The 23,374-nt window shown below is 36.8% G+C and overlaps 2 protein-coding genes and 1 long non-coding RNA gene across 9 annotated transcripts; 2 read left to right on the top strand and 1 right to left on the bottom strand.

Moving 5' to 3' along the window:
* The first annotated feature begins 605 nt into the window (after window positions 1-605).
* On the top strand, window positions 606-10,206 carry LOC122302271 (tryptophan synthase beta chain 2). 5 transcript variants are annotated; one of them, XM_043113454.1, is made up of 7 exons: window positions 606-1,663; window positions 6,621-6,815; window positions 7,665-7,992; window positions 8,088-8,304; window positions 8,769-9,306; window positions 9,385-9,483; window positions 9,612-10,206. In XM_043113454.1, exons 2-7 carry the CDS (start codon window positions 6,746-6,748, stop codon window positions 9,866-9,868), a joined length of 1,509 nt encoding a protein of 502 aa, XP_042969388.1. In that variant the 5' UTR covers window positions 606-1,663; window positions 6,621-6,745; the 3' UTR covers window positions 9,869-10,206. The 5 variants fall into 5 exon arrangements, with proteins under 5 accessions (XP_042969388.1, XP_042969386.1, XP_042969390.1 ...); XM_043113452.1 differs by having other exon boundaries at window positions 6,614-6,815; XM_043113456.1 differs by lacking the exon at window positions 606-1,663 and adding an exon at window positions 3,551-4,296.
* A 4,814-nt stretch (window positions 10,207-15,020) lies between these two features.
* LOC122302335 lies at window positions 15,021-20,506 on the top strand. 3 transcript variants are annotated; one of them, XM_043113540.1, is made up of 9 exons: window positions 15,021-15,261; window positions 15,987-16,135; window positions 16,374-16,507; window positions 16,682-16,865; window positions 17,054-17,197; window positions 17,617-18,201; window positions 18,726-18,905; window positions 19,339-19,393; window positions 20,042-20,179. In XM_043113540.1, the coding sequence occupies exons 1-8, from the start codon at window positions 15,036-15,038 to the stop codon at window positions 19,390-19,392; spliced, it is 1,656 nt and encodes a 551-aa protein (XP_042969474.1). In that variant the 5' UTR covers window positions 15,021-15,035; the 3' UTR covers window position 19,393; window positions 20,042-20,179. The 3 variants fall into 3 exon arrangements, with proteins under 3 accessions (XP_042969474.1, XP_042969473.1, XP_042969475.1); XM_043113539.1 differs by lacking the exon at window positions 19,339-19,393 and having other exon boundaries at window positions 20,042-20,506; XM_043113541.1 differs by lacking the exons at window positions 17,054-17,197; window positions 19,339-19,393 and having other exon boundaries at window positions 20,042-20,506.
* Window positions 20,507-22,439: 1,933 nt separating this feature from the next.
* Window positions 22,440-23,374, bottom strand: LOC122305543. The gene is made up of 2 exons (XR_006241161.1): window positions 23,140-23,374; window positions 22,440-22,922 (listed from the first exon to the last, which is right to left on the bottom strand). It is a non-coding gene; the product is annotated as an uncharacterized LOC122305543 (long non-coding RNA).

The raw sequence follows: 23,374 nt of genomic DNA, 5'->3' as shown, positions 1-23,374 counted from the left end.
GGATTAGCCAAATGGAAAATAATGACTTTTTTTTGGATAAAAAACATAGTGCATTCATTGATAATGGAACGTTACACTAGTCCCGAAACATACATTACAAATTAACTACAAATATTAGTAGTGTCCCAGTACACAACTGTGATTGATATGATCTAGTTCCTATTGCAAATCTCTACAAACCCAACAGTTGAGAGACATCACAATTCTGTCTAGGGACAATATGACAAACCTCATATACAGTCGGATAGAGGACAAACTCCATGGACTATGGTCCAAGCGACCAAGTTTTTTGGGTTTTCTTTAATTTTTCTAAACAAAACATTAATGAAAGCATAAATAACAAGGTATACATTAATATTAAGATTGAATTTAGATGTTGAGTTGAGTTGAAATGAAAATTAAAAATTAAATAAAATATTGATAAAATATTATTTTTTAATATTATTATTATTTTAAATTTTAAAAAATTAATTAATTAATTATATTTTATATTAAAATTTTAAAAAATTATAATAATTAAATAAAATAGGTGGAAAATTCAAACTTGCTCTAAAACAAAAAACACACTCAAATAGCCGTCGTGATGGACTTTTAGCCAGCCCAACCCATCTGCATTTTCCTGCACCTTCTCCTGCAAGAACCATGCTTGCCTCCTGCTATTGCGCCGAAACAGAGCTGCGCATGCGTGTACTGCGCCGAATCCCTGCACATGCGTGTATTGCGCAGAAAACACTACGTGTACACGCCGACAGCCCATCACCCCAGCCCAGAACCACACCCAAGAAGACTCCACCTTCTCGAATGCACTCAAGCCAAAACCAGAAAGTGTTTTGAGCACCTGGTCAGCTCTGTTTGACCGTTGCATCTCATCGATGCTTCAGGGGTGGGCTTTCCTAGGTTTCTGAGGTGCGCTCCGGTCACCTGTTCAACACCTCCATTCCAGGTTGAGCACGCCGAGAACTACCACTGGTTGAGCACGCCAGGCATACGCAGGTCACAACCCAGCTACCGACAGCACGAGCCCAGCTGCTTCGCTGCCACCTTCACCTCCTCCTCCCCTGCATACCCTCCACGCAACCCAACCACACGGTCTTGAGCCACGGCTTTACTGCTACCAAAACAAAACCATCACCGAGAGCCTTATTTTCAAACACCAAACAAACAAGCCAAAATAAATCTTGGGAGGCTTTCTGTTTAGGTATCTATCGAGAAGTGAAAGCTTCTCTCTCTAGAGGAAGGAGGCCTTTTTTAGATGCTTCTCTTTCTTTCCCAACCGAGCTCCTCTCCCTCCTCTCCCTCCACCAAATCCCTCTATCTTGCTGAAATTTGTCTGTTCTTCTCTCTCTTTCTCACCATTTTCGCTCCAGCCACCAAATCCCTCTTCTCAGCATTTTCACTCTGATCTTAAACCAGAAATTTGTGAGATTATCCCTCTCACACAATGTCACTGCAATCTATGTGATTTGCGTGATTATTTTGCAAGCTGAACCATTTTGGGCTGATTCTCTCTCAGTTTGGTGGTCCATCGCACGCCATAGTGTTCTCATCTTCATATTCACAGATCCGACATCAACAAAACTTGTCTACGCAACGGCCTTCCTTTTCTGGTTTTCCCCCTAGAGTCCCTACCCGTCGCGAGATTGTTGAAACCGAAAACCCTTGGGTAAAATTTCGTGCTCCTTCTTTTTGATACTCACCGTGTGTTTTGGGAAGTTTCGATTTAGTGATTTTGATAGACTACTGGCTGCTCAATGATTTCTGGTTTGTGCTTTGTGGTTTGTGCGTTGTGGCTGGGTCGTGATTGGTGGTTTTTCATACTCACTGTGTGCTTGTGGTTTGTGCTTCTTTGTTCTTCTGGTTGTGGTTTGTGCTTTAAAACTCCACTTGACAGTATTGGTTGTGGTTTAGTACTGGTTTGTGCCCACTATAGCTTCATGACATCGTGGTTTAGAGTCTTAGACATGGTTTATGCCCGCTACTGTTTAAAAAGATTATATATGCTGGTGGATTCATTAAGAAGAATCGTTCTAATTTCTAAGAGTCCTGTATGGGAAGCATGGTTGATATTATTGTGGAGATAGACATGGTAATCTCGTTGGTGAAGGAGTTTTGAGTGGGGAGAAATGGTTTACTCTGTTATGAGATGTGGGTATGGAAGTGCTTTTGTACAAATTTGAAAGTATCTTTGGTTTTAAAAGAGGAGCTATTAATTTGAAGTTGCCACCCACCCCTTGCACTTTGATAACTCGATGTAGTATATTAGGCAGATTGTAATTTGTGCATAATATTGTGGTTCTGGGCTGGTTTTGTGAGTGGAAATACAACTGGGCAGCTGGTCAGTGTTTTAATTATGGTTATGACTTGTTTTGGTGATTGGAAATACAGCTGGACAGTCTGGGGCAGTGCTTTAATTGTGTTTTTAGCTAGTTTTGTGACTACAAATACATGTACATGTGCTGCTGCCGTGGAATTGTATAGCAGATAATAGAATTGTGGAATTGTAAATGTGCTGCTGCAAGTTTGTGGTGAATTGTGTAGCACCTCCTGCTGCTACTGTTGTGTTTTAATTGTGTAATGTTGTTGTGGAATTAGTTAGCTTGTTGATGTGAATTAGTATTTTGTGTGGAACTTTTGATTATGGGATGGAAGCTTTTCCATTAGGCTATTGTATTTTATTATTATTATGGCCTGAAACTGGTGCTTGTTGAAAGTATTTGTTTAATTTTGTTGAGATTGAAACTGTTGGTTGTACTGCTATAATACAGTTGGGTTGTTAATTGTATAATACAAGTATGGCTGGCTGATATTGCTTTTCAATCTCACTACATTTGTTGGAGAGATTAGGTAGATGTAATATAAAATGCAGGTGCCAAGGCGCTGCCTAGCCGAGGTGTTGTGATTTCAATCTCACTACACTGATGAACATTTATTCTGTTGTGGCGTGACACATACATAGCACTTCTTTACCATGGTACACTTAAGAATATTTAGAACAAAGAAGGTTTTATTTTAGGCAAACAATGCACAATAAAAGCAGTTGGCTAAAATTAGAAATGCAAAATATGACCCAAAAAAATTACAAAAAGAGATAATAAATTATTAATATAATATTAATATTATATATATAGTAATTGGATAATCCAATGTGGGAGTTGGGTTTGAATGTCATAGCCAAATGCAAAGTCATGTGATATTATGCAAATTATGACATGGCATTTGCATAATCCATTGCTAATGCTCTAAAGGTCCTTAGAGCATTGTTATTGGATTATGCATATGTAAAGGACACTTTTGATGAATGTAAGATGAATTTGGTTATTGACTATTCTATTAACATAAATCTCCACATTGGAATAACTATTTTTTTATTATATAATAATAAAATAATATGAGATGAATTTAATTTTGACTATTCCATTCACATTAAATCTCTATATTGGATTATTCATTTATTCATTATATAGTAATAAAAAAAATATTAACATAAAAAAATATTTAATTTAGATATTTTTAATTTATTTAATTTTATCATGAATTTAAAATTTAATCTTTTAATTATTTAATTAATTTAGCTCATGAATTAAAGCTACTGGGTCTGGTGCAAGACGGAATTAAAGTTATCAAGATACATCTATACGAGAGAAGAGAGATGGAGAGTTAAAAATAAATTAATAAAATAAGGATTTGATGATGGTACAGTTGCAACCAAATTTGATATTTTCTTTCTAATTACTGTAGCTAAAAGCTATAAAATTTGTGTTTACATAATCCGATGCAGCTGGTTTTAACGTCTAATAGGTAAAAAGTGACTTTAATTTTAGATTTCCATAATCTGTTGAGATTGCTCTTTAACGTGTTGCAATGGAGTAGGTAAAATGGAAGAGTTTAAGTTCTGAGCTACAGCATATCTAAACAATATTCCATCTTAGGCGAGTTCCTGTTCATTGCCAAATGAGTATTTTATTCTAAAATCCGCAGACACCAACTGCAACAAACATTTCCCTCGTAAAATCATTCCCGATTGAAACCCTTTTCACTTTCTCTCCCTTTCTCCCTTGCTGAACACCCCCTTCATTTTTTTATCCCTGTTTCTCTCTTCCCTCTAGATTGGCCCGACATTCCATCTCTTCCCTTCTCTCCTTTTTTCATTTTTTTTTTCCCAGTTCCCTTGCTGCTGTCGTTGTCCTTGGGTTGTCAAGATGCTCCCTCTGGGCTTAGCTTAGGAATGTGGGGAAGGAACAATCGATTTCCCAGAGAAAATCGACTGTGGATTTCTGCTCCCGCAAAAACAAAAAGGTAAGATTTCCTGAGACTCGTTCGTTTCAGTACTCCAGAGTTCATTCTTGTGTATAATGAGAGCCTTGGTCCAATACTAGATCAAGAGGTTTCATTACTTTTTTTCTTCTTCTTGAATTTCCGGGTGCAATAGATGCTTCTGGGCAGATGCAAATTTTGACATAAATTCGCTTTTATGTACTTTTCTTTTCTGCGGTAGTATTACTCGGGGGACTTGCACTCAGATTTGATCATATTTTAATTTTCAACATTTGTTCTACCTGGCTATGCATCATAAACTTTCATTATTTTTTTCTTTTTGTTTTAATGTTTTTGTTCCTCTTGTGTACTTGAACGATGGCCCGGTAGATGCGTTGAATCTGGTTTGTGTTCCTAGTCTGTGAAGTTGAGTCTGTGATGGTCTGCTATGTGGTCTTTTGAGTGTATGTTCAAGTTGGTGCTTAACTTCTATGTGCATTTTTATGTGGTCTGCTATGTGGTTTCAAATGTGGTTTTTCAGAGCTGGTTTGATCTGTGGTGGTATGAACATATTATTTTAAATTGGTGCCCATCTGTGGTGGTCTACTATGTGGTCTTTTGACACCTATGGTCAACTTCCTAGTCTGTGAAGTTGAGTCTGTGATGGTCTGCTATGTGGTCTTTTGAGTGTATGGTCAAGTTGGTGCTTAACTTCTATGTGCATTTTTATGTGGTCTGCTATGTGGTTTCAAATGTGGTTTTTCAGAGCTGGTTTGATCTGTGGTGGTATGAACATATTATTTTAAATTGGTGCCCATCTGTGGTGGTCTACTATGTGGTCTTTTGACACCTATGGTCAAGTTGGTGCTTAACTGCTATGTGCATTTTTATGTGGTCTGCTATGTGGTTTTTTTAGAGCTGGTCTGATCTGTGGTGGTATGAGGTCAGTTCCCACTTTTTTGTTTCTGAAACAAGAAGGTCAGGGTTTTAGCACTAGGCAGTGGAAAGAGTATCACGTATGATCCTTCCTGACCAAAGTGTTTCTATTATTTTCACTCAAGTCTATGATAGTATCTGGCCAAAGGCCTGTGACCTGATTGGCATAACCCCCAGCCTCCAAAATGGAGGTCGGGAGTTCGAAACCCCCTCCCCCAAATATATCAAAAGAAAAAAAAAAAGGTCTATGATAGTATCTCAAGTTAAAACTAGTTTGTACTCATCCACTCACTACAATACACACTCATCCACTTACCAGTTTAGCAATTCTGAAGAGGGAAACCATGATCCCTAAAGACAAGTAGTGCTAGCTGGCCTATAGCTCATTGGCTCACTGTCTGGTAGTTATTTTTAGTTAAAGAGTGATTTCAGTAGTAACATATTTATAGTGTCTGTTGAGCAGTTTTTTTTTTTTTTGGGGGGGGGGGTTGGTGGATCAAAACCCCGAAGTGTTGCACCCCATGATCCCTAAAGACAAGTAGTGCTAGTTGGCCCATAGCTCATTGGCTCACTGTCTGGTAATTATTTTTAGTTGAGAGTGATTTCAATAGTAACATATTGAAATCTTTCCAATGACATGGTGATTTCCAGAAGCTGAAGATCAAGCATGACATTGATGGGTTTTCCTTTATAAGTTTCGCTCAATAGCTAATCCTTAGTGTTGTTGAGCAGTTATGAAGTGATATATCGGATTTACTGGCATGACATTGAATTGATGGGTTTTCCTTTATAAGTTTCACTTAATAGCGAATCCTTAGTGTCTGTTGAGCAGTTGTGAAGTGATATATCGGATTTATTGGTATACTTGACAAACATTTTGGATCATTCAGATCATCTTGCATATCTTTGCACATGATCCTTCTAAAATTTGAGACCCAAAAGCTGTAGGTGAAAAAGGGAACTTTGCTAGCCCCAGAGGAACTGCGACAGTTTCAGAATCATTCATCACAAATGGCAGCTTTAGATTTTATGGTTTTGGTAGCCAGTAGCACTTCTATTCCCACCTACGAGGGAAACATAGCAAAAGTTGTGAAAGATCACCGCAGGTCTGATCAATGGTTGCGGAATGTTGGTGCAAATATAGTGTATTTGCTGAATGTTGGTGTAATATATTGTGTATTTGCAAAATATAAGAAAAAATATATTATTAAAATATATAATAATATATTATTATTTTGACTTTAGAATGGCTAGTCCAATGTGGATCTATATCTCTATTGGTTTAGATTTTAGCCAAAAGCTCTAATTTTAGCTAAAATTTTGGACTTGACAATGATTGCCAATGCTCTAAGGTCAATTTTCCTTCCTTTTGTCATTTCCCATTCTCTTCTGTCTCTTAATTATTATATCTCATTATACATAGGTTTTAGGTACTTACTGCCCGCAGACTACAAACGAAAACCCAAAACTCATCATCCTCTCCTCTGGTCTGTCACTCTCCGGGAAGAAGTACAACAACAACTTGAACCACTTGAACAAGTTCAAAGAAAATTGAATGGCCACTCACATTATTCCCTCTGGAAACCCAATTCCCCGTTCACCGGCATCAAGCATCCACACAAGAGGTAACTCCACCCAACTTCACTTCTTATTTTTTTAAGGGAGGCCGGTGGTAATAGATTGTGAATAGTAATAAAATATCACTGAATAATGGTGAATTGTTTATGAATAGCAGTGAATTGTGAATAACAGTGAATAGTATGAAAACTTGTGTTCCCAAACATACTTGCAGCTGGAAATCTTGGTCAACTACATCGGTTTTATGCATTCTGTGTACTGCAGTTCTGAGCTCATAGCAGGCATAATTTATTAACCTGTTAACTCTGTAGCGTGTACTTCCCGAATGTGATATAGTTTAGCTGGCTGTCTTAATGAAGATTGATCATTGATGCAGTATTTTAACCTTGCCGACTGCATGTATGGGCATTGCCCAAAATTTTTTTCAGTGTTTCTACATGTAATTTTCTTAAGAGTAATATCAGAATGAAATTTGTACTAAACAGGTTAGGAAATGTGAAAACAAGGTTTTGCATATATGTGGAACTCTCTCATTGAATGATTTAGTAGATGGTTTGTATTTGGATGATCCGATCATACCAGTCTTGACTTAAAATTGCCGAAGCATGTAGTTCACTCCCATTTCTTTACTGAAAAAATTCTTAATTTCTATTTGCAATTGAATTCCTTAAAAATATGAGATAACTCATTGTTGAAAACATTTTGGTATCATTTTCTGCCTAGTCTTTGAGCCCTTCAATATGTGGTCTCTTAATAGAATCCCATACAAATGGTAACCTGCTTAATCTTGAGGCGTTAGTTGTGCACTGTTTATTAATGTTTGTTGTCATATTGATTTTTGTTATAACTTGTCAAAAAATATTTGTAATACTTTTCATATGCTCATGTCCCTTCAGTTGAGAAGGAATGGCTTGGGAATATTTCTCTGAAGGCAAAGCCAATGAATCTGAGGCTTTCAAATGGCCATAGAGCAAGAGCTGCTTTAAGCGCTGATCCAAAATCAGTTGAAATTCCCTGTCAGTGGTACAATCTGATCGCAGATCTTCCAGTGAAACCCCCTCCTCCATTGCACCCTAAGACTTTCAGACCGGTCAAACCCGAAGATTTGTCTCCCCTGTTTCCTGATGAGTTGATTAAGCAGGAGGTGAGCAATGACAAGTTCATAGACATCCCAGATGAAGTTATTGATGTGTACAGGCTTTGGCGCCCAACCCCTCTGATCAGGTTTGTTTTGCTATTCTGTGGTGCCTTTTATTTTCTTGGAAATCTTTTCCATCTGCCATGGAGAAAAGCGTCTTATATTTTCCAGTTGAATTTAGAGCCAAGAGGTTGGAGAAGCTTCTCAATAAACCTGCCAGAATTTACTACAAGTATGAAGGTGTCAGCCCTGCTGGATCACACAAACCAAACACTGCAGTTCCACAAGTCTGGTATAATGCTCAGCAAGGCATCAAGAATGTTGTGACAGAAACTGGCGCTGGTCAATGGGGATGTTCATTGGCCTTTGCGTGCAGCTTGTTTGGTCTTGGCTGCGAGGTAAGGAACACTTGTTGCTAAATGTTGACTCGACAATAAATTGAAGAAGCCTAATCCAAATAATGTTTATTCATCTTATTGGCTTATTCCAGAGGGATGACTCCATTTACGTATGAACTATCAGACTTGATCGTGTTTACAATACTAGATATAATATGAAGAAGGTCTTCCTGAGGGAATAACAAAGAAGTTTTTTGCAAAAACACTCTTCGTTTGCTTGATTTGTCATATATCTGGGTGAACGAAGAGGTTTTGAATACACTACATATTTTTTTTTTTTTTAATATTTCTTGTCTTATGCACAAAGATACAGCTAAAACCAAGTCTAATTATACCATTATGCTTCTCGATAAAAGCTATCTGGACATTTCTAGTGCCACCAAGTACATTCTTACCCAAATTGTATCAATCAAACCTGGTGTTAAAATATTATGTGAATTTTATTGATTCAAATTCCCTATTAGGTGTGGCAAGTCCGTGCTTCTTATGAACAGAAACCATATCGAAAATTGATGATGCAAACCTGGGGTGCAAAAGTACACCCATCTCCATCTACTGTTACTGAGGCAGGTAGGAAAATTCTTCAAATGGATCCATCAGGCCCTGGAAGTCTAGGAATAGCCATTTCAGAAGCTGTGGAGGTTGCAACTATGAACATTGATACCAAATACTGCCTAGGGAGTGTTCTCAATCATGTTTTGCTCCACCAAACTGTTATTGGAGAGGAATGTCTCAAACAAATGGAGGCTATTGGTGAAACCCCAGATCTTATCATAGGATGTACTGGTGGTGGGTCTAATTTTGCAGGGCTCAGTTTTCCGTTCATCCGAGAAAAACTCAATGGGAAAATCAACCCTATTATAAGAGGAGTTGAGCCTGCAGCATGTCCTTCATTGACGAAAGGTGTTTATGCATATGATTATGGTGATACAGCAGGGATGACTCCATTGATGAAGATGCATACACTTGGTCATGACTTCATTCCAGACCCAATTCATGCTGGTAATATGCTGTGGGCGTTGAGAACTCAGATTTGTTGGCATTTTCTTATTGTTCAATAATGTATTTGTCATTCTACAGGGGGATTGCGATACCATGGTATGGCACCTCTAATTTCACACGTCTATGAATTGGGTTTTATGGAAGCTATTGCGATTCCCCAGATAGAGTGTTTTCAAGGTATATCATATTGTTCTGGATGCATTATAGAACTGAGATCAACTTGTGGAATGTTGTTTGTATGCATGGAATGTTTAGGACTGAAGCAAGTGAAGACTGGCTAAGATCGTACCTTCTCTTTGTTGCAGGTGCCATACAATTTGCAAGGTCTGAAGGGTTGATACCAGCCCCAGAGCCAACTCATGCTATAGCTGCCACCATTAGGGAAGCTCTTCGATGTAGAGAGACTGGGGAAGCAAAGGTTATTCTCACAGCTATGTGTGGACATGGCCATTTTGACCTGCCAGCTTATGACAATTATTTGCAAGGGAACATGGTTGACTTGTCATTTTCAGAGGATAAGATCCAAGCATCACTTGCAAAAATTCCTCGAGTGGGGGCCTAAGGACATGCTGTTTACTGCCTTCTATGTATCAGACACAATCGATGTCTAAGCATTGTTGAATCAGAATCAGGGCTGACTTGAGAGGAAACAATAAAAAGTCAGTTGTCGAACTTATCAGAGCGAAAAAAGAGTTATGGGTGTCAATAAAGAAAAGTTATAAGGTGAACAATTATTCATGATAGAGATCATTCAGAACCATAAATAATGTTATCTAATTGGTATTTAACGGTCGAGGGACATGTTTGTGGTTTTTAAGATTGTCATTTGTTGATTAACAATCAAAAACAAAAAAGATTGTCATATGATATGGTGAGATAACATTTCTTTTGCTGGATCTATTCGTAGTGGCTCATATGATATAACATTTCTTTTGCTGGATCTTCCGAGGGTGCGGTGCACGGGATTGGGGTTTATTCTGCAGGGGTGGGTCTAAAGGACCCTGCCTTGAAGAGGTTCCCGACATAAAAGGAAAAAAAAAAATGATATTTGGATCCAATATCTTAGATTTAAAAATAAGAACAAAAACAATGTTAAGTTACAGCGTCCGCATCTTGATTTGCATCTCTTATTTTTTCCTATAATTTAGAGAATAATTTAGGGTTTTGCTAAAAAATCTCCCTCTATCCCAATTCCATCCTAATTCTTGTTATGCGATCTTTGTTTCCGGTCTGTACAAGAATTTTTCATATTTGTTAAAGTATTGTACATCTGCAGCATTCCATTGTCCTATCATTCTCCCCTTCAGCCCACGTATTCTTCTATGTAAACGGTTGGCCCTTCCCCTTGTACTTTAGCACCAAAAATTCACGCATTATATAAACACTAAAATTTAAGTTTTCAAAACTTAATCATTCATTTTTTATGCATTTCGTGAACTTTCTCCACAATCAATACATTTTGTTATGAGCTGCAAATAAGGGCACGAAGAAAGTAAGAGAGAGAAATTATCTTATGGATAGGATGAGGCCTCTGGGGTAAGAGTTGTAGTGGTCAAATGCGTGAAGGAGATAAGCGGTGAGGCAGAAGATGGTCTCCATTTCCGGTTTGAGGAGAAGCCAGCTTCTCACCAATCCTTCCTTTAATGGCGACTTGTTCAGAACATCCCAGTGCTCTGGAGACGGTGTTTATTTCTGGCTCTTTCTTTTTTGTTATGTTATGTTTTTTTATCTATTTTATACCTGTTTTAGGCTTCAAGTTTCTAATTTTGAGTTCTTTATTTTCTTTCATAGTTGTGTTGAGGTCCTGTATATCTTGAGATTGTAAAATTTTATTTTTAGAAACTCAATATCAATAAAAAAATTATTTATATTACAGTTAATAAAGTATTTATCTAATATAATTTGATTTATAAAAAAAGAGAAGATAATAAGTCAAAAAAGTTAGTAGTTAGTATTGTAAATGAAAGTAAAAGGAAAAAGTAATAAAGAAATAATAGAGAAATATTATTTAATAGAATAGAGATAGAGATGTAGGAGGTTTTTAAAATATGAATAAAATTTTGGAAAAAATTTTAATGAATGTGATTTTTAGTTAAATTATAAGGAATTTTATAGAGATCCGGATGTAGATGCTCTTAATGATGCATAAATTGGACCCAATGGATTTAGCAGACGAGTGGGAGGCACCGACAGGCATTATCCTGCGACTCATGGGGTTCTTTGTGTTGAGTGAGTGTGCTTGTTTATAGTCGAGATGAAAAGTCTATATAACCTAATTTGTAAGCCTATTTTTTGAATATGGAATACATTGCTGAAGTGAATGCAAACCCTTTTTAATAGTTATGATAAGTGGTCTTATAATAAATGGTGTATTAGTACACAAAATTTGTAAATTGGTGCAAAGAAATGGTACAAGATTCAATCAAAACCAAACAACTATCACATTTGTTTCCTCTCTCTCTCTCTCTCTCTCTCTCTCTCTCTCTCTCTCTCTCTCTCTCTCCTAAGAAAGCATATTATAGATATATTTAACAGTTACATGATAAAAGCCAACATGGTAGAAAGTCTCAACATTCATCTCTAACTAGCAAATACAACATAAGAAAGAAAAAGAGAGAGAGGAAAAAAAAGATGAATTTGGGGCCAATGACTTTTCCCCACCCATTTTCCATAAAGGAAAACCACATGAAGCAGTTTTGATATAGTTCGATAAATAGATTGTAAAACTTCTGGTCGCATTAGAGTGTTTTGTGCTGCATTTTACTAGTTTAGATTGGCTAAATGAGACTTTCACTACCTCTTCTCACAATCTTTGGTTAGAAGTGAAAACATAGGAATATGCACCACACTACAAGAGTGAAGGTTGGTCGGATCTAAAAGATTCGAGGTCGATGGTCTAAAAAATGCCACGCATGGCAACAATGGACTATATGTTGGGGATCTTGGTCAAGCCCTCAAACACCAAGGGTTCTATTCTCTCCTTGTTGCTCCTCAAGTGACCAATATGACTCATTTTCTTTGTGTATATCACGTGTAGCTCAAAAAGGAGTTTGGATGAAATGAGGCTGGAATTCAATGGTGGGAAGTATGGAGGGAATGTGCCTTTTGGGTTGCTAGGCGCCACTTGTGTGCTAGGGTTGTGAGATGGACAATTTTGGCTAGGGTTTAGTGTGGGTTTTGGCCAAGATAAGTGTGGAAAATGGCTAGGGCTTAGGTGGCAAGTAGATCTCCTAAAAGGTAGGAATTATGCAATTCCTAAAATATAGGAATTTGAGATTTGAGATATAGATTGAACAAGGCTGGTTGAAAATGAATGGAATGGATAAGGGGCTAATTTGTTTTGGTGAAAAATGAAATTTGAGTGAGTCAATCAAGGGATATTGACCAATTAAATTATGGAGGGAAAATGGAAATGAGAGAAATTATGATCTAGGGTTTCAGCCAAACCAAGGAAGCTATGGCCGAATTCCTCAAGTGAGATCTAGGGTTTTTGTGGCTTGTTTGGTTATGGGAATTGGGAGGTGGCGTGTAGGGCTTGTGATGGGGCTAGGGTTTTGTGACTTTGGGCAAATGAAGGTGGCATGAAAGGCAAATGAAGGGGTTGGCCGAAGTGCTTGTTTGGGTGATGGGAAACTTCAAGGAAATCTTATGAACATGTGATAAAACACACGAATACAAGAGATTTTGCAATCCACACACAAACCGAGAATCCCAATAAAGGATTCGTCCCCTCCACTCCAATCAACACACTCCAACAATCACAAAGAGATAAAAAAAGAATAAAAGGAATTAAACAATTTTTGATTCACGAATTGCACAAAGAATTGAAAAGAAACCTCAAATATATTAAAAAATAAATAGAATCACACATATTCAAAAATTGCAAGGTGTGATCCTTCTCCTTGGGGATTCACGAATTGCAACCCAAAAGAGTCCAAGTGCAAAAGCACCGAAAATGATACATTCCAACCCTATGGCTGGCCACTCAATATTTCAAATGACAAAAGTTCCCTAATGAAATGATTAAGGGTCCTATTTATAGAGTTTATAATTTGAAAACTTTGAAAAGGTTCCTAACAAATTAAAATAAATAAATAAAGTAAATAAAATAATAATTAAAAAAGTAATTAAATAAAACAAATAAAAAATAATAAAATAGATAAATGGCTCATGGTGGTCGTGGCATGCATGGCTCATGGTGGGCTATGGTGGTGCATGCCCACGGCTAGGCTAGTCCTGGTCTGGTCCGCGGCTGGTTACATGGTACGACATGGTTCCATGCGTTGGGCTGGTGGTGGGCACGACATGGCACTGTGTATGACCTGTTAATAGTGGGCATGACATGGTGTCAAGCCTGGGTTTGATGGTGGGCACAGGGTGATGTTGTGCTATTTCTGTAGTGTCCATTCAAGTGGCTTGGGCAGTGGTCCTGCATAGCCTGGGTTGGTGGTCTGAGCGATGGGCATGCATGACCCGTGCGTTGGATGACATGCCTAGTGGGCATGCCACTAGCCTCGCCTGCAAGGTACGGGTTGAAGCCGTGCATTGGATGACGTGCCTGTGAGGGCAAGCCACTAGCCTTGCTAAGTAGTGTTGGGGCACGCTTGAACGTGCACAGGTGCATGTTCAAGGGCATGCGCAAGCATGCATGCATGGTCTGTGCGCAGCCAGTAGCCTCCATGGGTGCCTGCTGCGTGTAATGATTTGAGACAAGACATGCAAGTAGACAAGCCATGTGATTGTCTTGACTCTCAAAGAGTTGCGTCGAGGTGTGGTCCCGATCAATTCTACTAGGGTTGTGGCACTATACTTGGTGCGGTTGTGCGTGGTTCTTGTGCACGGTTTGAGCCATGCGTGATAAACCAAACATCTATCTACTTGCATGAGAGAGGGGTCTAGATTTAGTTTAGGTTTTATGATCTAACATGAACAATCTACTTGCTAAGGTACTTGCTTTTGCTTACGCAATAGAATTTGCCATTTGGAATTGAACATTAGGGATCTAATTCAATTCGATTCATGGAATTTCATGAAGGGTCACCTTTAGAATAAATCACCATTACAATTTTTACTTCATCATTATGGAAAATTAAGCAATTCTGTAGAACTCTTTTGCACATCATTAAATGTAAATTGTCCGAATCTACATCTCATTGCAAAACTTGCCTATTGAACCTTGATGGGTTAATTTCTCAAATTCAAATAAAATAAATGTTATTCTTCTTTTTAAATTTTGAAACCTTCGATCATATTGTTTAATGCAACATATATCAACTATTTTTTTTATGTAAGTTGTTTAGAACTTTAGGTTTCGTAATATCATTTCTCAAAATATAATAAATAGTAAAAATTGATATTACGAAAATGATGATAAAAATTGAAAAGGGGGATATATAAATTTATTTATTCTCACTTCCAAAACAGAAGTGCTTTATGTTTATCATCTCCATCAAAATTTTTAATTTTTTTTTTTACTTAATGAATAAGAAAATGTTTTTTAATAATATTGTGAATTTTTTATTTTTTAAAAAAATGTTAAAGATGATTATATATATGAGTAATGCTACATACAGTCACTTTTGCGTACTCTCTGCGCACTCTACTGATATGATTGGTTGGATTAATTTTTTTTTTAATACATAACCAATCATATCACTAGAGTGCACAAATGAATCCACAAAAGTGACTGCGTATAGAATTTTTGTATATATATATATAAACAGATTGCAATGATCGGAGTTCCTGTAGAAGGACTCCTTCGAAAATATCCGGTTCGGGCTGAAAAGCATTTCGGGCCTTCGGCACGCAACAACTTTCAAATCCTCGCGGACCATGCCGTCATAAAAATTTCGAAAACTTTCTGTTTCCCGGCAAACTCTCAAGAGTCCAGAAGAAGAAGAAGAAGAAGAAGAAGAACGATCCGCTTCACCGCCATCATCCCTCTTGGCCCTGCCGGTCTGGATCTCTCTCGCTCTCTCTCTCTCTCTCTCTCTCTCTCTCTCACACACACACACACACACACACAGAAAACCTAATTTTGTTAGGGTCCTGGCTGGTGACGTTTTGCAGACATTGCTGGAGAATAGAGGGAATTTATGTCTTTTTCTCTAATGCTCGACTCATAAGAACTTTAGGGTTGAAGATGCTAATAGTTTCGAAGTGTGATCGATTGAGCTATCTGGCTTAGCACTCCATTTCTTATTCCTGTAATGCTTCGGTTATGCTAATGCCTAATGTTATTTTTAAAATTTGTGATCCTATCACGTTATGTCTTGATAATTTTGGTAATACATAGCGGAATGAGTTCTGTTTCACTTAGATGCTCTCTATTATTTATTAAACATGCATATTCGTTAAGATTCGTAGGGCATTAGGCTTTCATTGAAACTGCCCGATTCTGAATGTTGGCTCTATTGCAAACTATGATGTTTGCATTTAGATTATTCTGCTAGCTTTGATAGTTTATTTATTTATGCTGGTAAGTTAATACACGAATTCAATAAGTTTTAAAACCCATGACGTTCAGTCTAATCCTCCCTTTGTAGAGCTACGGTTTTAATTATAGCTCACTGACGTGATCAATGGTTATATTGTCTGTGCAAAGATTACGCATTATGTGTTTTGTGAAGTTATACTTCTGAAGTGCTTGTGAATTGGGATCTACTGCCATGATGTTACAGAGTCGATGGCTTGCCCGATCCAGGGCATGGAGTCTATTGTAGCAACAGTCAGTGGTTACCATGGCTTGGAGCGGTTCAACCTCATAAAGCTAATCTCGTATGCTGGGGCAAATTATGTCGGTGTATTGTCAGGATCAACAACACACTTGGTGCGTTTTGATCTTTGGCTTTCAGTTAATCTAACACGTTCTGCACCAATGCACAACAACACAATTGGTGCGTTTTGATCTTTGGCTTTCAGTTAATCCAACACGTTCTGCACCAATGCATTTCCAATTTTGAAAATTTTAAAAATGTGAAAAGGTAAAATTAATTTAAAAAGTGCCAATATTGAATATGTTGATGTCTTTTGTTGATTGAGGATAGATGTTTTACTTGGTCGTTTAGGTGTGTTTGAAATTTCAAGGAAAGAAATATGATTTTGCCAAGAGGTTGAATAAGGTAATAGTCAACCATCAATGGGTTGAAGAATGCATAAAGCAAGGAAAGCGTGTCCCTGAGCATCCTTATATTTTGAATAGGTATGCCTGAGTTCCATCCTTTTCAGCTTTCCCTTATCAATAGAAAATAATACACTTTATTTTATTTTACGTATATGCAGTGATGCTGGTTATCCTTGAACTGCTGTTGGTATATGTTAACGATGCAATTTATTGCTCGGAAACTCATGCTTTCAAGATGTTATTTGTATGCAGTGGGGAAGAGGTGGGGCCATTATTATTGGAAATCCCTCTTGTTACTGTGGGTGTCTCAACAAACAATTGTAGAGTGCTTGCTGACAAATTGAATGTTTGTGACAACTCTGGAAAACAAGCTGTTGATTTGGCGTGTGAAGTTTCTGGTCTATCTACAAGGACTGAATCTTGTTTGTTAGATAAGGTAAGTACTGACACTCTCTAAATGATGCATATATCTACTTGGTCCCCAGTGTAGTTGGCTATACACACTGATTTGTCCGTGCAACCTAGTCTAATATTATTTTCAAAGGGCACTAATTTGAAAGCAGCGTATTAGCTGTAGATTATTTGTTGCTCAAGACTTAAGTTTCCCCTCTAAATGAATCTTAGGGCTTATTTTCTGATCCTCAAAAGAGCAATGACACTTCTCATAAATCAAAGCACAGACTGTTTAAAAAGACTTCAGCAGAGCAGAACGTGCCAAGTAGCAAATACTGTTTAGAGGAGCCTCCTTTATCTGGTTTATATATGCAGGTAATAAGTTCCAGTACAAATTTTCCTACTTTATTGGGAGAATAAGAGTTTCTGCTGAGTTTCAGAATCTATCTGATCTAGAAATCTTATCTTCTTTTTGTTCCAAACTGAGTGATTACATTGGCATGCAAAATCTCAGCAATTGAGTGGCTTGCATAAGATGCTAGCCTTGCGTACAATCTATATCTGCTTGGTTATTTTCAAAGTTATATTTATGTTTTGCAGTCGGAGGCTATTACCTTTTAATTTCCCTGCACATTGTTCTAAACTAGCATTTATGCTTTATATTTATGTTTTATGAGTTCATACATATTTCCTTGAGTCATATCTCAATCTTTTTCATCATTTGCCTTCACAAAAAAACATTAGCCATCTCTTGTGAAAAGTGCTGAGAATTTTCCCTTTTTCCCCATGAAAAGCATGAAGAGTACGGTTTCTATTCCTCTGAGCATCTGGATAACGAGAAGAGAAAGATATTTAATGGTAATGGACGCAATATTTTGCCTGGACCTTCATGTAAAGGAAGGAGGCTTGTGAAAAAGAATGTTTGTATGGACATGTTGGAGTCTGCAAATGTAGATTCTAACCAAGAGTGCTACCCAATTATAGTTCATATCTCGTATAGCAATGTTTCAGCTTTGCCCATGTGTTTGGACGGTACACAGAATGCCCATATGCAGAAAATTGGGGTAACATTTGATGAGCAATTGTGTAATCAAAGAGGACTTAGAAATGAAGGTCGAGAAGCTTCCAAGGATTCAAATTTATTTGTTAAGCATCCATCAACTGCCTTGGAAGGAACTTCACAAGATGGGTGTACCAATGTTGATGACTTAAGTGAGGGGATCAAAGATGAGAGTCAAATCGAACATGTTACTAGATTACCAACTTCAACTGAATTATCATGTGTTATATGTTGGACAGATTTCAGTTCAACCAGGGGGTTTTTACCCTGTGGACATCGATTTTGTTATTCATGCATCGAGAACTGGGCCGACCATATGGTATACATTCTTCTCTTGTTGATATGTGTCCAATCCATCTCCACTAATATGCTTGTTCATATTTCACATGTTACAGTTCATACTTTAAAGCTACTTTCACTTTTTCTGTTAATTTTCAGAAAAATGAGAACTTTTTGTTTTCAACAAAAATGAGGGAGAATGTTGCTTCTTAAGGGAGTTATTCTGAAATTGTAAGTTGCCTGGATGAAGCAAAATAGCGATCCAAAATAATTATTCTGCCAGGATTTCATGACAGAGATTTTTGGATCATATATGTTCTCTTTCGGAACTTTTAAATGATAAGGTGACACTTATCATGTATGAATGCTATGCAAGAAAATTAGCGGAAGGAACTTTTCTTTTCATTTTTTTTTTTTTTAGTGAGGTTTTTCTCCCCTTTTCAAGCCATCAACATATAGTAAGTGTTGGAATGTGAGATTCAAAATGGATTAGACAAACGTACTACTTTGTGCTCTTAATGTCTTTTCACTTTAGGTGTCATAAGTTGCCGATCATGTATGTAGGCTTCAAGGAGGAAGATTTCTACTTGCCCTTTGTGCAAGGCGATTTTTACTAGAATAACAAAGGTTGAGGATGCAGCCACTACCGATCAGAAAATATACTCCCAGACTATTCCTTGTGCTCCTTCAGACTTGGATATTTTTGTTCTCAGTGATCAAGAGACACACAGTTTTGGTGCTCAGGTATTCTCATACTAGCGAACCCATCTAGGTTTGGCTTTGCTTCTCAAAATTTGCTTGTAGGAGTACATATTAAGACATCTTTCTCCTGCTTCCTTTCTTGTATATAATAGAAGTCCAGTCATTTCTTACTATTAAAATTCGTAATTTAAAGATTGGGGAATTAGAATAATATTCTTATGATGCATCCGGAACCAGAAGGGCACATATTCTAATGATTTTTTTTCAAGTGAAAACCTATATTTATATAAATTAAAGAAAACCAACAGTATATAAGTGAAATTATATATATTATGATGATAGCCTAGTTAGTGTTAAAGAACATAATTGTCTATATTTTGAAAGTGATATGATTTGTTTTTCATTTTTTAATAAGACACGTGTGACCTTTAAGGATCCATTACAGAGTGCAACAATAAAATTCTTGGGTTGTCAGGTGCAAGTGCATAGGATGGCCAACCTTCTCTTGGTAGTACAGAAAATATTCTGAGGTCTGTACCATGCCAACGTGTGCATATATATATAGCTACTTATCAAAAAATAAAAAAACATGTGCATATATTGCTTCATCTCGATCAGCCATTTCCCTTGCCATGGAGAGTTTCATTGGCCATTAATAGTCATTGATAGCTATTAATTTCTCTAACTTGAAAATGATCCTTTGTGGACTCATTTTTCTTGAATTATAAGATTTTCATCTTCATATTTGAATGGCATGCGATTATCTGCGCTATATACTACAAACGTGTGCATGACATGAACAAATATGGCATGCTATTGGGGACATAAAAAACTGAAAAATGTTAAAAACACAATCCCACCCATCAAGGCACGACAAGAACATTATATCCTGCTTTTCTTTGTTATGATAGTGTTTGTATTTGCTCATTAGTAAATATCCTCAGGTGTCCAATATAAAAGTAGTCCATCATGCGTTGTTTGAACCATAATAATAATTAAGTCGGAAGTCAAAAAATCTATTTGAGATTCTGGATACATGTGAAGTGTACCAGATATTGATAAACAAATGAATACTGGCATGCGGCACTTACAGAGAATGTTTGCTTGAGTTGGGTCTTTAGTGATTCTTGTGCAGATTTGGTAGATTTTGTAGCTAACTATTTGTTCGTGTTACACAGTCCCCCTTTGCACCTACTTGCAGCACATGCTGTTGTCGGGAACCTGAGGATCTCCTTATCAGCTGCCATCTTTGCCAGACTCGACGCATCCATTCCTACTGCCTGGACCCTCCCTTGTTACCATGGACGTGCATGCATTGCAACGACCTTCGGATGATATACCATCACACCTAATATATATCTTAAAGTCATGAGTGCACTTCTATGATGCTCAAAAATGTATTGATCCCTTATACAAAAATCAGGTGATTCTATATTTTTGATCCGCGAGATCAATTGACCCAATTAGTTGATTGATATAGGCAATTACTTAGTTGGAGAACCATCGGGTTGAGTACTGTAATTGATTAAGGAGAGTGAAGCCTGAGATAAGTTGATATGATTGGGTTTTAGATACGAATTTATGGACTCCTTTAGTTGGTATGGACTAAATCTGAAATGCCAAATCAAAGCTTTAATAGTAAATCTGTGGTCGAAAGTGTGCAATTGATATTATATTCTGGCTAGAGAGCGATTGTTTACTGAGAGAAGAAATCTGAGCGGGATATGGCATTTAGCTTTCTGCTTTCTAGTGTATTTTCCTTCTAATATGAATAGAATAGAAACTGACCCTTCCGTCTTATGTATTTGTTTTGTTAGTGAACATCAGGAATCGTGACTAGGATCCGGGTATAAGTCCAAACTTTGACGTGTGCAAGATTTTGCTTTGTCTAATTTATATATATATATAAATCCCCCAAATAAAAAGGCAGCTTTGATTCAAGTATGTTTATACAATGACGAGTTTTCCGGGAAAATCATGATAATATATATATATATATATATATATATATATATATATATATATATAGAAATTGACCCTTCCGTCGTATGTATTTGTTTGTTAATGAATATCAGGAATCGTGACTAGGATCTGCGTATAAGCCCATACTTTGATGTGTGCAAGATTTTGCTCTGTCTAATTTATATATATATATATATATATATAAATCCACCAAATAAAAAGGTAGTTTTGGTTCAAGTATGTTTATACAATGATGAGTTTTCCGGGAAAATCATGATGGTTATGCAGAAGTGGAGTGAAAACACTGAGAGTCCTTCCCAGGTATTTTGTGCAATGATTCTTCAATTTGCGGCGTGCGTATTGGGCCAACAACCAACCATGCTTATGTTATTGCTATATTATTATTATTATTATTATTATTTTATCTTATTAATTATCATGTAATTAAAACTAATTATATAAACCCTAAATATTATCAAATAATTACCCGCTTTCTAAACTTACAAATGAGGAGGGAGGTCATGATAGACTTTAATTTCTAGAAGCAGCTTTAATCGTATGATGGGACCTTTCCGCTATTGTTTTAAGTGGACAAACTACTTTAAGCAGAAATGCGAAGTGGCAGGGAATTGCGGACCAACTTTTTGATGATGGAGGTAACAATCAATGAAAGCCTGAAAGGTCCAAACTCATGGTCTCATGGCGTCCACACAACTATTTATTTTCCTTGTCTATCACTTGATTAAACAAAACCAACTTCAGCAATAAATAATTAATGCTCGCGAAAAGGAAATAAAGAGGAAAATATGCATGCATGCATCCCTTTTTAATTATATGTTTATTACAATTAATACACCCGATCGATCTAAATGAGTTAACTAGAAATTAGTTTAATTATTGAAGTAGTAGGTGTTAAGATCGATCAAGATTAAATATTAGATGGTTGTTACGTACTAATATTTAAGATCATATATGACTCATGTTACGTACATATATAGCTAATTAATTTGTTACCCATGATATAATATCGATCCATGAGTAGTGAGGATCAAGTATATCTCCTTGGAGCTAAACGGATCGACCTTGATCGAAGATGCAATATGGAACTTATATTCCGCTTCAAAAAATCTATGTGCAGTCATTTTTGTGCAATCTTTTATGCACTTCAGTAATATGATTGGTTGGATATTAAAAAAAATTAATCCAGCCAATCATATCAGTGGAATGCTCAGGAAGTATGCAAAAGTGACTGTATGTAATATTGCTCATTTCGCTCTAACATGACCATCTGGATCGAAACGATTCAAACGAAGAATATCGAGTTCCTTCATTAATGGTGAATCTTAATCACAAAGATCAGACTAGTCCCTGAAAATACTTGAATTGATAATTCATGTATTCGGATAAGAAATTTCATTAATTAATCTGTCCCTTTATATTATATAATATAATTTGGAAATTAGCTAAATCCGCGAAAAAAGTTGAAAAAAATTTCCAAATTATATTATATGCACCGAAATCGAATCATGATTGGTAAATCTATATATAAAATCTTAAAGCATTTTAAAAACCTAATATATATGGTTTTACAATGCCTTGCATGCATATATAATGTTTACGCATAAATTAATTAGTAATTAATTACTCGCAGAAGACACAGTACTGATGAGAGACAGAGAGAGGGGATCAGGCCGGAGGGGAATCCTCTGCATCTCGATCGTATAAAGTTATAAACCATGCGCAATGGCTAACGTACATAAAAAAAAGTACTACGAATTAATTAACCAGCTAGCATATATGCTTGTTGTTTCAAGCATTGGATGATGATCAGAAACGTACGTACACCAGCTACGCAGCTGCTGAAGTATAGTAGTTGTCTTGATCATGGTCTCAGCCTCTTAGGCGAATCGGCGGTTTTCAAGGTCTTTTCAATAAGCTTTCGAGCCTTCCTGCTTCTTATCTCAAATCTCATGCTCTCGCTCTTTTCGATTTTATCATAAAGTTTCTTCGTCTTCAAGGACCTTATTTTAGATTTTAAAGTCACTACCAGCCTCTCCAACCCCATCATCACGGCCATCGCTACGACCTAATTAATACCTGCAGTAAACAGTAATATAATTAAAAATTAACGTCACCCTAAGCATAAAAGAGAAATCCTAAACAGAAGATGACGAGAGGAAGCATGCACGAGATACAGTTATACATACATATATATATATGTATATCTTTATATTATATGCATGGAAAATAGAAAACCTGAATTAAATTAGTGAAAAGGAAGAGCTGGTTGAGCGGCATGTAAAGAAAGACCAACCTAGATGGCTAGCTTAAGAGAAAGCTAGCTAGCTATCGTTTTAGAGGAGAAGTTGAGGGAGAGTGTTTTGGCCGGAGGAACAGGTGAGAGTGAAATTATGTATGAATATTATTTGTAACGGTTGGACGTCACAATGTAAGTAAGCATTAAGGGTTTGGAAGGCAGACCACGCAATTGTCAAGATCGAGAGCTATCTCGATTTTGACGTTTTTCTCTTCCCTTCTTTGAGAAAAAA

Source organism: Carya illinoinensis, chromosome 3 (assembly GCF_018687715.1).
Source record: "Carya illinoinensis cultivar Pawnee chromosome 3, C.illinoinensisPawnee_v1, whole genome shotgun sequence".
NCBI classification, from domain to species: domain Eukaryota; kingdom Viridiplantae; phylum Streptophyta; class Magnoliopsida; order Fagales; family Juglandaceae; genus Carya; species Carya illinoinensis.
Note: the sequence above shows the minus strand (reverse complement) of the source record. Positions and strands in the feature narration are given on the sequence as shown.

Bases quoted from the DNA above. Each gene is read 5' to 3' on its own strand.
- LOC122302335 (XM_043113539.1), top strand. From the start codon at position 15,036: ATGATCGGAGTTCCTGTAGAAGGACTCCTTCGAAAATATCCGGTTCGG. The intron at 17,198-17,616 runs GTAATAAGTTCC...CCCCATGAAAAG, and splicing joins TATCTGGTTTATATATGCAG to CATGAAGAGTACGGTTTCTA. The intron at 18,906-20,041 runs GTATTCTCATAC...CGTGTTACACAG, and splicing joins CACACAGTTTTGGTGCTCAG to TCCCCCTTTGCACCTACTTG.
- LOC122302271 (XM_043113454.1), top strand. From the start codon at position 6,746: ATGGCCACTCACATTATTCCCTCTGGAAACCCAATTCCCCGTTCACCG. The intron at 8,305-8,768 runs GTAAGGAACACT...ATTCCCTATTAG, and splicing joins TGTTTGGTCTTGGCTGCGAG to GTGTGGCAAGTCCGTGCTTC. The intron at 9,307-9,384 runs GTAATATGCTGT...GTCATTCTACAG, and splicing joins TCCAGACCCAATTCATGCTG to GGGGATTGCGATACCATGGT.